Source organism: Saccoglossus kowalevskii, chromosome 9, assembly GCF_978046115.1.
Source record: "Saccoglossus kowalevskii chromosome 9, keSacKowa6.1, whole genome shotgun sequence".
Classification (NCBI taxonomy): Eukaryota; Metazoa; Hemichordata; class Enteropneusta; family Harrimaniidae; genus Saccoglossus; species Saccoglossus kowalevskii.
Window position 1 is genome coordinate 27895214 of NC_140649.1, and position 14464 is coordinate 27909677.

The window sequence follows — 14464 nt, forward strand, 5'->3', positions numbered from 1 at the left end:
TGATCAAATATTTACATTATATGCCATAATTCAGAAACAGTTAGCCAGGAAAGGGGGGAAATTGTATTGCCTCTATATAGATTTCCAGAAGGCATTCGACTCTGTTAACAGGGATTTTTTATTGTTTAGACTGGCCAATAATGGTATCAACGGGAAAATGTATGTAATTTTACAAAGTATTTATAAAGACGTCAAATCATGTGTTCGTGAAGGAGGAGTCACTTCGAGATTCTTTGAATTGAAGAATGGGGTTCGACAAGGGTGCATGATCAGCCCTATTTTATTCTCATTTTACATTAATGAGCTACAAAGCATGTTGGATGACTCTGGGTATAGAGGAATACAATTGATCCCGAACGACATGTTAGAGTTGTTTTCATTATTGTATGCTGACGACATTGCTTTATTTTCAAATTCTGTTTTGGGCTTGAAAAGACTAATTAGTATATTGTATGAGTTTACAAACAAGTGGGATCTAAATATCAACTTAAATAAAACTAAAATTGTAGTATACAGAAATGGGGGATATCTCAGTAAATATGAAAAGTGGTACTTCGGGAACAAGCAACTTAGTACTGTTAGTTCATATGAATACTTGGGATTGGTAATGTCATGTAAATGCTCTTTTAATATTACCACAGAAAATTTAGCTATAAAAGGCAAAAAGAAATTGATTGCAATCAAAAGATACTTAGGAAATATGCAATGTTTTAAAGCAGACTTGTATTTTAAGATTTTTGACACATTAATTCAACCAGTACTTACATATGGGTCTGAAATTTGGGGATATGGTCAATATCAACATTTAGAAAGTGTACATACATCTTATTGTAGGCAATACCTCGGTGTAGGTAAAAATGCTCCAACTTGTACAGTATTAGGGGATTGTGGGAGGCTACCCTTATTTTGTTACCATGTTAAACGATGTGTGAAATATTGGTTAAAAATTACTAGCATGGATGAAAACAGATTACCCCAGAAAGCTTACCGGATGCTACTTTCACTGGACGAAAAAGGACAAAGGTCATGGGCCACAGAAATTAAAGAACTGCTATTTAAATATGGATTTGGTTATGTCTGGTTTAATCAAGGGGTGGGGGACTCTGATATGTTCTTGTATAAAGTTTGTGAAAGGGTCAAAGATACTGGAATTACAGATTGGTATATAGACGTTTGTTCTGTCGAAAAAACGCAGTATTATAGGCAATACAAAACAAATTTTGGGATTGAAAACTATGTGTCATTGCCACAATTAAAATTGCGCAGAGCAATAGCAAGATTAAGATGTGCGTGCCATCCCTTAGAAATAGAAAGAGGCAGACATAATAATATCCCTAGGGAGAGCCGTATTTGTCATTTGTGCCTGCAAGAAATTGATGATGAATATCATTTTTTACTAAAATGCACTGCATGGGACACAATTAGGAAAAAGTATCTTCCAAATGAGACACAACCCCCAAATTTGAATACTCTAGTACAACTATTAAGTTCCTCTCAAAGCCAAATCATTAACTCTTTGGCTCTATTTATTTATAAGTGTTTTTTAATCAAAGATCAAATGAGAATAACCTAATAAGCTTGTATGTATATATATATTAATATCCCCATCACATTATTATATAGGGCTTATATTTTGTATTGACACACTCTTCATCTATATTTTCATACATATTTTGTAATGTAAATTTATTTCTTGTCAATAATTAATTTGCATGATTGTAATGGGCCGGAGGCCATTATACAATTAATAAAAAAATTATTATTATTATTATTATTAAGGCATCATGAAGAAGGAGCAGCACAGGGAGTCTGCAGAAAATCTTCATCTTGATAACAGTATGGAGGTGCTACAATGGCCAAGCTAGAGCGCAGACCTGAATCCCATTGAAAACCTCTGGAAAACCCTCAAGAAAAGGGTGCATACCCACAGGCCCTCCAACATGACAGAACTAGAGATCATAGCCAAGGAAGAGCGGGCCAAAATTCATGTGGAGCTCTGCCAAACTCTCATGAACAGCTTTAGAAACTGCCTGGATGCTGTGATCAAGAACAAACTTTAAGGCTTTGCAATTGACTATTGACTGTGATATTGCCTTTTAAAGACATTGTTTAACTCTGAACATGCCAAAGTTGCACTTATGCACCACACAATACACATGTCTATAGAGCTGTAATTTCTGTGGCTCTTTAAGAGTTAACATCATGGAGGAATTTCTGTTTTGAACTTTGATGTCTATGTTGTATAATGATGTTCAGGATAAACAGCCAGGAATATAGAAAAGTTTTGAAATTGGTGCAGTCACTATCTAAAAATCTATGACTGAAGATCACCACTGAATAAAGATGCTGTCAGCGCATTTATTACACAGTAGTCTATGGGGGAAATTAGTAAGATGGTTCTGGGCCATTCTGGCCACTTATTTTCAATCTTCACTCTGAAGCACTTAATGATGTTTTTGAAGTACAATTTTTTCCAGGGCTTAATTTCTGCACCTTATTATATACACTGATACCAGTTAGGACTATGCAGTTCAGATTTGTGTAAAATGAAACAGTATTAAACAATGCCTTTACAGTTTTATTGACAAAGGGTATGAATAATTTTGAGTGATTCAAAATACAAATAAAGTAATATTCTTTTTGTTATGCAAATGAGGTTGTACAAAACCCATTCAGAATTTTTACCTTTCAAGTAAAGGTATCCAATTACGGCCAAAATATTCTGTGTCCACCTGTCGTTTTCCAGAAAAACGTGAAACATTGACATTTCAGTAGGGGTATGAATAATTCTGTTTTTAACTGTATATGTTTCATGTTTAACATTTATTACATACTGGTAATGCTTTCAAATACTTGTATTAAAGGTTGATTTGGGTCTACAAAACACTCTCCAAACAGAAAAACATTTTCCTATCTACCATATACATGAATAAAATGATGTGTGTGATGATGGAAAAGAAAATCTTTTTTTTACCCTTAATACATGTTTAATATTCCTTTTCATTCTGTTGTCATTGCAACTACTTATCATGTTCCAATTACGGAATGAACACCTATAAAGTACAAATTTTATCTGTGTCCAAATCTAACTACTGATAATTAGACTACAACTAAAGAACACAGTCAAGTTAAATATTACCCAATTTTAGAAACCAACACTTTAACACAATCCATATCAATGGCTCTAAATGTTGCTTATAGCGTATGCAATTTGTGCTCAAATATCAACAAATTAAAGTATGTGGCTTATTAACATATTAAAGAGGTGTAAATTGATTAATTACCTTATTAATTTATTATTTTGTTTCCCATAATGCAGGCATATATATAAGTTTGAAAAGACCTGGTAATAATACTGGTATTCAGAACATGCAATATATTTCAAGAAAAATATGGCTGTGACTGAATTGCATAATGTATTGGGTTTATTGATAAGGAATTGAGCTCTTGCTTATTCAAAATTATAGGTTTTTGTGCTCTATCATGCTCTGGCGTTAATTAAAAGGTACATTACTGGTATAAAATGTATGGTGTACATGTAGTTCATAAGTTTTTAAGAACACCTTGAATTTAAATACAGTTATACCACTCTTGGTCATGTGACATTGTAAATGGGATTGTGTTTATTTCCATGACCCACACTAGATAGTCTGTCTTTATGCAGAATGTAAACCGATATGGTTGTAACTGGTAGCTCACATATTTTGTAATATATAATAACCAATTAATGAGTGGTTGATGCAGATGCAGGGATTATCTCTTGACATATTGTGGACTATTTGTAAGTTTCAAGTGTTCACCGTATATGATGGCTTAGTATGTCCCATTGTAGCAGCAGCACAGTGGATACTAAATCTGTACATTATCTCCAAGCTCATCTCTTAAATTCCATTTTCTCAGAAATAATAAGCTGTTCCATCATCGTCAACAGTATCTGTGGATAGTTTTACCATTCCGGAGGCTCTGCTAATTCTGGATACGTCTGGTATGCGGCAAACCTACCAGCATATATCACACATCCCCATGCGAAAAGCACCAAAGCTGCTAGGAACTGAGAAGATGAGGTTTATATATTAACAACTGGTAATATGGTGTGACACTTTTTTTTCAACAAAAATTATATAGGCAACACTTTTGACATTGAATGTCAAGGGTGCATGCAGATTGCAAGTACAAATGTTGACAGCCAGAGTGTTTTTGTTTTGTTTTTTTGTCGTTACTGGTACATTGCCCTCAACAGTATTATTAAATACAAGGGCATAAACTGGAGAAACTTGGCCGTGTGGGTTGTACCAGCTCATATTCAAGACTGGTAATTAAAGTCCTGGCAAACTATATATATATATATATGTAATGCTCCTAGATGAAAGAGCTCCACAAATGTAGGAAAATGCAATTTACTTTTTTTTTTTATAATACTTTTCATTCTTTAGATATTCAACTTTTCATTAGTATTGTGTAGTCTGGCATCTTGATTCTCCAGCAAAGGATTATTGGTAAAGTGTGACATCATAGTCACTGTTGTGAAAAAATGACTTCCTCTGACTGTGTGTCTTGTTCACTGTCACTTGTTTCATGGGTAATGTAGAGCTGAAACCTCTCAAAATGCAGGGAATGACGTTTCAGAAGGTCTAGATTTCTAAATTGTTAAGGGGAGCATGCCCCCCCCCCCCCGAGCAGATCTCGTCCCCTCATGCACAATTTCGTGCCGCGGCCTCTGTAGAGGGATTTTCAATTGAGACAAGAGTTCCTTATGGTCCCCTCACGCACAACTCTAATCCTATTCCTGCCCCTCCATCCACTACCCCTCCTTCATTTATAATAATAACCTTTATTGATATCGTATCCGCTATAGGATTTTGACTAAAATACAATAAAGTTTAATTTGGAGGGGCATATTGAATTACATTTGGGGGTCGGATTGTTAGGGTTAGGGTTCAGGTTATGGGTGAGGGGGCCTGAAGGAACTCTTTCCCCAATCGAAGGGGGGGGGGGTATAATCCCTCTCGAGCCAAGGAACAGCGAAAACAGTTTTTAATTAAAGTACATCTGACATCCACTTACCAAAGCAACTATGATTTCCGTGGCTTTCTTACTCACAATAATATCCATGGTTTCTATGTCACAAAGTCATGATAATGTCAGTATGTATTAAAAATCATGGACCATAACAAATAAATAACCAACGGCTACAAACTATGCCAACAGGCAAAAAGGAGCTTGTCTTTTTAACTACACCGTAAAACACTCATCATGATTGGTTATTGTGTCAACGAATTCAATAAACGACCAATCATAGTCATTGTTACAAGTAACCAAATATCGAGTTAGCCTTCGCGCATGCGCTTGTCAGGTATTGTCAGGCAAAATGGACGACTGGGTTGATGAGTTCGTTCACGATCATATTATTAAATGATAAGGTGAGTGTCTAACGGTGAGAATTAACTGAGGAATATAGCAAGACACAGTCAAATGACAACAAATCATTGCCTATACACGTCACGTTATCATTCGTTTATTTATATGACTCACTTCTCCTGCAATGTCATGATGAGTACTACGGAAACAGATGAACTATCATTCTGAATATGGTGGACTCCTTCCAATCACAAAATCCGGCGAATACATCAGACCTGGGGAAAATGTAGGTCTCGAACGCGACAAAGACACTCAATACGGAGATGTGTTTCAATAGATAACCCAAGGATCGTGTGAAATATATGAGGTATGTGAGCACGTAGAACAATCCAGCAGCAAACTACTGTTTCGCATTTTGAGGGTGGGTGTGAGTAAATTCTCCTCAAATGCAGCATGCAGAGCTGAACTTTGTAAATTTCCATTACTCGTAGATATTCAGAAAATCTCATTAAATACTGGTATCGTATTAGTGCCTTACCAGACTGTAATATTACAAAACAAGCCTTTGAAGAACAAAAACAACAAAATTGAAATAGGTTTACATCAGTAAAAAATATGGTCTCCGAATATACTACAAACTTGTCGCGTCTGTCATACCTCAAAAATTACCACACAGTAAAATAAAAAACTTACGAAAAAACATCCGACAAAGGTATGTAGAGTTCTGGAAGTTGAGTGTAACAAATGATAATAGAAAACTGAGAACGTATATCAAGTTTAAAGACTCGTACACTTTTGAACCATATTTGCTCTTATGTAATCTGAAACATAAAATCATAATGACTCGTTTCAGAATAAGCAGTCATGTATTAGAAATTGAGAATGGTAGACAGACCCAACCCAAAATACCTTAGAAGACTATGTAAGCAATGTTTCCAGATCAAAATTGAAAATTTCTTCATGGAATGTCTTAGGTACCAAACAGAAAGACAAAAGTTATTTAATAATATCAATATTCCAGAAGAATTGAAAAGTGATGACCAGATATTTAAATATATTATGAGTTCAATACTCATACTAATAAGACAGGTTGGTGAATACTTATACAAAATATTTGGAATCAGAAATAACAATAACTGACATTTTACTTTAGTTTTATATGTATTGTACTTTATTACTAACATTTTATTGCTGTCAACCAATGGAAAATATTTCTAAGGATGCAATAAATTCATTATTATTATATTATTATTATATTGGTTTATGGCTGGTTTATGAATAAAAAAAAGACGCTCACCAAAACAGTGACCCACTCAATTATTAGGCTTCTTTTTATCTAATTATGTGGAATTTTTGTAATACTTTTCAAGTTAATGCACAACAATTTTGAGCGCTATCAATTGACTCTGCTACATGTAGTCTCTGACAAGCTTTGGCCATCAAACAGTCATTGGTGTGAAAAGCGCTTGAATCAAAGGAGACTCATACCTATATACAATGTACATGTATAATTATAAAATGCTGTCTGCAGTCCTTGTAAGAGGTGAAAATGATGTTCTGTTCAGTGACTGACTCTCGTTACTGTGATCAGAAATTCACGGTGATAATTAAATTTTTTACATGTATCGCCTTTGGTTCGACTGAAAGAGCTAGTCGAAAGACTGGACACTTTTTAAAACTATTATTATTATTTTCCAGCCCGGTGTGCATTGGAAATAACAGTAGATAAGTTAGGAAGTTGAATCCTGTTGTTTTTAATGTCAAGGTCACCAAGGGAGCCGTAAATATTTTCACACTTTTGCATGATTGTATTCATTGACAAATGTTGGGCATTGGTGTCTATCTCTGATGTACAGGACCATTATAATGCTTATCTTTTATAAAGGATTATTTTTTAAATTATAATGACAGCTATGTATACATATGGTAGTACATTGTACATGTAGGAATGTCTGATCCAATCGCAGAATTGTTTCACTGTAAACAAATTTAAATGTTTTTGCTATTTAAAATAAATGCAGAATTCAAATAAATATGTGGCTATTGCCGGTCATTACAACACTCATATCCATTTTATTTATTCTCAACATATTTGATACACATACATTTTATTTGGTGATTTACTCAAATAAAAGTTGAAAGCCTATCAGTAGTACAGCCGGTATAATGTTGTATCACTTAGGATCTGTGATTGAATGGGTGGTGCATGTTTATCAACACATCGTGACAACTAGTGTGACTTATTGCATTTAGAGCAATCAATGTCATACATGTTTATAATAATTATCGGCTACATTGTCTCAGACTTTCTTTGAGTCAGTGTGTGTTATGTCTAGACACTACTTTATTTTGGTTCCTTTAATTAAAAATACAAATGGTGTCACTATCCATTTGATGAACTGCAATGAATTTTGCTGTATTTTCAACATATTTGTTACCTCCATATTTTATGTAATTAGTAAGCTACATGTATATGCAAGCCCGAACACAAGTCTAGCTGATTTGCGTACATGTGCATGTGGCATATAGACAAAATTGTGCCTCACCTTTTCGACTCGCAACTACCCTCCAGAGGCACCCTTACATACATCCTCTCCTTCTCATAACCTATTTCCAACTCTTATAGAGCATACACCAGATGGTCTGTAATAAGTAGCATACCTAACTCAATGGTTTATTTACCACCCCTTCCCCCAACACACACACCGTATTTGCTCGATATGAAGTGCATAACCATAATTATGTGCATAAAACCAAGAATTTTATTTAATTTAATTTATAAAGGGTCATTAAAGTATGACTTCTTATACTATAACTGTATTTGCATTGTGTGCATGGCTTCAGTTACCAAAACTAAGTAATAAACTATCAATCGTAATCATACAGCTACCAGTTTTGTCCCAAGATAAAATGTTAAATGTAAAACCCTTACAGAAATAGAAAGTTCTACATTTTGACCACGATATCTGACCTAAAACTAATATGTTTTATACTTTAATTTCAGGTCCATTAAAAGAACTACTACTTAAAGACTATACACCATGGCATCTAAAAGGAAGTTGCGTTCTATCAGAAAGAAACCTGCACAATTTCAAGAGGAGGAACCAATGGACATGTCGCCTGATAGTACTCCAAAATCACAGCATAGTACATGCAGTAAAAGGGAGAAAAAAAAGACTTCCACCAAGGCTAGCTCACCAACTCATAGTGATGGATCTAAGTCACCTGAAAATAACTGTTCCATCTGTCTTGGAAAGTTTGAGAATAAATCGTTTACCGATGGTTGTTTTCACACGTTCTGCTTTGTATGCATCATGGAATGGTCTAAAGTTAAAGCGACATGTCCATTGTGCAAAACATCCTTCAAATCGATTATTCATAACATTAAATCCAATGAGATGTATGATCAATACTTTCTTTCATCATCTAGAAGTAATACACTCAGTGATGAAATTACCAGGCAGCGTTTCAGATATAGTACAACTCTTGCTTCTGTACGAGACAGAGCACTGGCTCAACAAAGACGACAATTGCCTTCCACTCGAGCAAACACTCGTGCTTATAGAGAACAGCGTGAGGCAGCTGCTATTGAAAGACGAAGACAGGTCTATGCTCTTGGTTTACGAGCACAGACTGAATCGTCTATGAGACGTACTTGTTACAGGGATATATCTAGCACATTTTTTCAGCAGAATGCAGCCTGTTTGCATCGATTGGTGCCATGGTTGAGGAGAGAACTCAATGTCTTGTTTCAGAATAATGAAGACCTTGTTATGTTTATGATAAACCTAATCTTGTCATACATCCCTGTCATGGACATGGAGGGCCCTGAATTTTTTGACAACCTCAGACCATTTATGTATCACAGAACTGAGCAGTTCATTCGAGAACTAGTAAACTTTGCAAGATCGCCCTATGATATGAATGGTTATGATCAACACACACAGTATGATTTCCTTTCCAATCACCAGTCACCGGAAAGCCCTGTCTCTGCCAGACACCAAACTAATTCGAGATCAGTGCCACTCATTGATTTATCTGATGTTTCAAGTGATAGCTCGGATGGTGTGATGCCACTAGCTTTGGATTATTCAGGTCATACATCCGTGTCTACCATTACCACAGACGACCAACCTTCTACTTCAAGTATGGCCGTGAAAAACGAACTTTCAGAAACTCACAATCCGGAGCCTCCAAGTGACAATGATAGCTCTGATGAAGTTATGTTTGTTGGTTTTGTCAAATCCATTAGCGAACGCTCTCCAGATGCAATCATAACGTTGTCCTCTGATTCCGACAAAGAAGGGAAAAACAGTAGAGAAATCGCAAAGACAGTTAAATCAAAGCAAAAGTTAAAAAATTCAGAGAAATCTACAAGTAAAAGTAGGAAAGGTAGAACACGTAGCAAAAGAGATAGGAGTTATGATAGATACAGGAGCTGTAGTTCCAGTCAAGACAGAAATCGAAATAGAAGTAGTAGCCACAGTGATGAATCACATCGCAATAGGTACCTTGACAACAGAAATAAACCAGGGGGTAAAAGAAAACGAAAAACAAAACATGTGGAAGCACCTCATTATGAATATGTACGATATCATGGATCTCGTGGTGCGTACACTTATTTTTCATCTGATTCTGATTCTGATCATGAGCCATCAAGAAATTATTACTTTTCTAGTAAATCATTTAGGCCTACACATAATAGGTACAGTCGGTCCAGGTCTAGGTCAAGGTCTCCACTCTGGACTAGTCAAAGACAGTACAGATCAAGAGGTAGAGCATCGTATCATGCTCATGATTTAGATCGCTCTAGTAATAGCTCTGCTTACAGTCGACATTCACATTCCTCCGTCATGTCATCATATTCAAGTTCACGTTTTCAGAGAACTAGAGGTTGTTCGCGTTCACGCTCTCGGTCAAGATCTCCCAGGTCTTTCAGGCGTAAGCATCGTCACCGCAGCTCTAGTGTTGAGTTTATGGGTTCATTTAGCAGACAGGAACCCCTGAAAGACATTTACACATTAAAACAAAAAAGCTTATACCACAAGAAACGACATACCACTCGATATACAAGTGACTCAGATATTGAAGTCACATATGAAAGAAAAGAGAATCACTATAAGGACAAGAGTAAGAAAAGAAAAAAACATGGTAAACACAAACGAAAACACAAACACAAAAGCAAGAAACACAGACGTGACAAGGAGAGACATAGGAATGCTGAAACATGTCTAGTAAAACTCTCGGATACAGAGAGCAATACAACAGAGCCAGCTGCAAACAGTGAGAACAAACGAGAAATTGAAAGGGTGGGTTCTTCTGGTCCTAACAGTTCATCGGAAGATAAGAATAAAGAAATTGAAATTGATGTACTGGAAGTGACCAATGAAGAGCAACATGAGGATGAATCTGTAGGGAGTGCAGTTGATACTAATGGAGAACAGCTACCACATGAACCCGGAGATTCCAACACTGCTGAGTCCAGAATAATAGATGAACCAGGTGATGCCAATGTGTCCAACATAGCAGATGAACCAGGAGATACCAACACTGCTGAGTCCAGCATAACAGATGAACCAGGTGATTCAAACACTGCTGTGTCCAGCATAACAGATGAACCAGGTGATTCCAACTCTGCTGAGTCCAGCAAAGCTGACAAACCAGGAGATTCTGACATTGCTGTGTCTAGTATAGCAGGATCTAACTCTGGAGAACAGCTACCAGATGAACCAGGAAATTCCAACACTGCTGAGTCCAGCATAACAGATGAACCAGGTGATTCAAACACTGCTGTGTCCAGCATAACAGATGAACCAGGTGATTCCAACTCTGCTGAGTCCAGCAAAGCTGATGAACCAGGAGATTCCGACATTGCTGTGTTCAGCATAGCAGGATCTAACTCTGGAGAACAGCTGCCAGGTGAACCAGGAAATACCAACACTACTGTGCCCAGCATAACAGATGTACCAGGTGATACCAACACTGCTGTGCCCAGCATATCCGGATTTAACTCTGGAAAACAGCTACCTGATAAACCAGGAGATTTCAACATTACTGAGCCCAGTATAGCTGGATCTGGCTCTGATATGTCATCTGATGTCTTAATGTCACAGCAAGATTTGTCAATGAATGTGTTGTCTACCACAGAGTCCCAACAGAATTCTGATGGTATTCAACTGCATTCTAAGGATATAATTGCAGAACTGTTAGGAGATTTAAGTACAAGGACAAACAGTGATTGTGAGTCTGAAAAGGACAGCCAAGTAGGGGAACACAACCCAGATGTCACAGCGTTTGATTTGTTAGTGCAGGCGGAGAGAAAAAGACTCAAACAGCTGGAAATGTCAAACTTGTTATCAGATGCATGTGACAGTGATTAGAGTATGTGATGTTGATCAGTGATTAGACAGTGTATAGTTGCATATGAATCATGGAAAACAAACTGAACTGCTTTTTATAATTTTAACTAGTTGCAAGTAAATAGAAATTAAACTAATCTGAACTTGGTCCCATATCTGAACTGACATGTTATACCACAAAGAAAGAAAAAAATTCCAAGAAAATAATAATTTATTGCATCTTTAGAAATCAAATTTCTATCAGTTGACAGCAGTAATATTTGTTAAATTTAGTTTATTTAGTACAGATTAATTGTCATGAACTCTTACTGGAGCCAAAATATGACATAGAATGCTTTCATAGATATTGCTTAGTCATCATGTAGTCTACTACTTAGTTGAATGCATACATCTTGTTTACAAACAATCCATTCAATAACTCTACTGGTTTCCTCGTAACACTGTAAAATTGTGTAAACATGTCACAGACTGGCCAATCGCATCTAGATGTGGTGCGTCCAAAACAAATGTTTCTGGTCATTTTTTCCCCTCCAAAACTGATGTAGGAATGAATTATTTTTGGCGTGATTGAATCACACTGTTTATCCACCGATTTCGATGAGAAATTACAGTTCTTGTACAATCTATCAGTAACCTCAATATTTTGTTATGTTTTAGCTCTAATTTTTGCCATAGAGGGTGTACTTTTATTGAGTTTGAATGTAAATAAAAATGCACCGAGTTGTGTAGTGACCAGAAACAATGTTTTATTTGCTTAAAGTGGAATTAAAGTATAAATTCAAAATGCATGAGCATGGTTAAAGTAGTCATATCAAATAATGCATTTCAAAATAATAATCATGTACAACTTTTTATTTTATTTTGTAATTGTCAACAAGTTGCTGCTGAGCATTTTACAGAAGAAATTTTTATAATGACAAATGTGTGTGCTGAATTTGTTCAATATGTAGTGAGAACCGTTCAGTGCCTACTTTCCAGTTTTGTCATAAAATGATACTGCTGGCAGGCAAAAAGTAGGCAAAGTCAGGTTACTTGAAATTATTTTTATTTAGCTTCATTGAGAAAGCAAAAAAACTGCTTACCAACATGATTGATGATTATTAGTGTCCTGAAAATTGGGAGTCTGCAACATTTATGGAGTTGCAAATGCACTTGAATGTTTTCAGTATCTAAAATTGAACAGTTCACAGTATACCATCTTCTAAATTTGTTTAAGTCTAAAAATAGATATTTGCGAGCAATGTGTGTCATCAGGTAATGGTTATTTTACTCTATGTATGAATAAACCTGAAACAGTTAAACAAGTGATCACTCTGTGCAATTTTTGAATTTTATGCTTTTTTTTGTATATGTATATTTTTGTATTTGTACCATTGTTTATGGCACATAGAAATCCTTATCAAACATTGTGCTCACCTTGGAATAATTGTTTGATATGGTTCCATACAATATATACCATGTGTGAAATATAGTGTTTGTACAGAATTCAAAGGATGCAAGACTACTATCATCCTCAAAATTAAATTCTATTGGAATGGCAACTTTAGTAAAATTAATGTAAATTAGGGAAGGGTCAAAGGGTAAAAGCCATGCATCAATAGAGAAAATCACAGTGTCTTTACAACTGATGCTGAAAACAATTTGACAGAAATGCTTGTGACTTGCATGCCAGGGAATCACTGTAACCGACATGGTTTTATTGATATACAGGTAGTATTGACGATGACTTGTACATATGAATAATGGTTTAAACCAAATAAAATCCATGTGTGGTGGGGTGCCAACTTTCAAAGCTATACATATGTATATATTGTACACATGTGGTTATAATACAAGTACTGCCACCAGCATGCTTTTCTCAGGTAACTTTAAATTTTGGGAACTTTTTTTAAAATTTGTATCAATTTACCTATCAAGTATGCTCCAATACTTACAAAGCTTGCTTTCGTATTTACCGAATACACATGTACTGGTAGATACCTTGGATGGTTCTAATATTTGTTCATCTCATGACAGTATCTCAGATTTCTATTTTTAGAGAGTGTTGGCCTGTTTGCTTTTTTATTCACAATGCAGCACCATATTTCTGATATTGGTAGTGTTTGTACTTGTGTAAACAACATAACTGCATTTGTGTGATCCAAATAATGTTTTATTTAATATTCTTTATACAAAAATGCCACTCGTTGGTTTACATTAATATGTAATATGGTTCTCTCAAATTTCATGATTATATTTTTGATTTTTTTTTTTTTAACATAAACTGTCATTTTAAGTCAGAATTGATATATTGGGTTACTACATACATTTACATAACAAAATTTTCATTAATTTGCAACTTCTAAATAAAGCTTTATCATCAACTTCATATTCTAACCAATCAAGTGTTTTCTCATTTAGAATATGGTCTGACAAGGCATACCAGTCTGCACACTGTTTACTAAATATATTTTGCAGTGGTTTTGACTTGCTAATTGATATAAGAAACTTTCTCACAGACACAAATATTAATGTAACATTTTCTGTATGAATATTAGAGGCAGGCAATAGCAAAATAGCTTGTCTGAGTTTTGTGATGAACTGCCACATGGATTCTATGGAAAGGCCAGTTTACTGTGCATGTATAATTTCTCGATGTCTGTTGAAGGAATTTCTCCATGGGTTCTACACATATAGCAAGTATTCACATGTGTATCAAATATATTGTTACATGAAATACTGTATTTGCTTTATTAGAAGCACATGTA

At 35.4% G+C, this 14464-nt stretch overlaps 1 protein-coding gene and 1 long non-coding RNA gene across 2 annotated transcripts; one reads left to right on the top strand and one right to left on the bottom strand.

Moving 5' to 3' along the window:
- Nucleotides 1-3403: 3403 nt before the first annotated feature.
- On the bottom strand, nt 3404-5228 carry LOC146739127 (uncharacterized). The gene is made up of 2 exons (XR_014930426.1): nt 5065-5228; nt 3404-4051 (listed from the first exon to the last, which is right to left on the bottom strand). It is a non-coding gene; the product is annotated as an uncharacterized LOC146739127 (long non-coding RNA).
- Nucleotides 5229-5342: 114 nt separating this feature from the next.
- On the top strand, nt 5343-13025 carry LOC100376440 (uncharacterized). Its single transcript, XM_002739417.4, has 2 exons — nt 5343-5420; nt 8363-13025. Exon 2 carries the CDS (start codon nt 8400-8402, stop codon nt 11736-11738), a length of 3339 nt encoding a protein of 1112 aa, XP_002739463.1. The 5' UTR covers nt 5343-5420; nt 8363-8399; the 3' UTR covers nt 11739-13025.
- The last annotated feature ends 1439 nt before the right edge of the window (nt 13026-14464 follow it).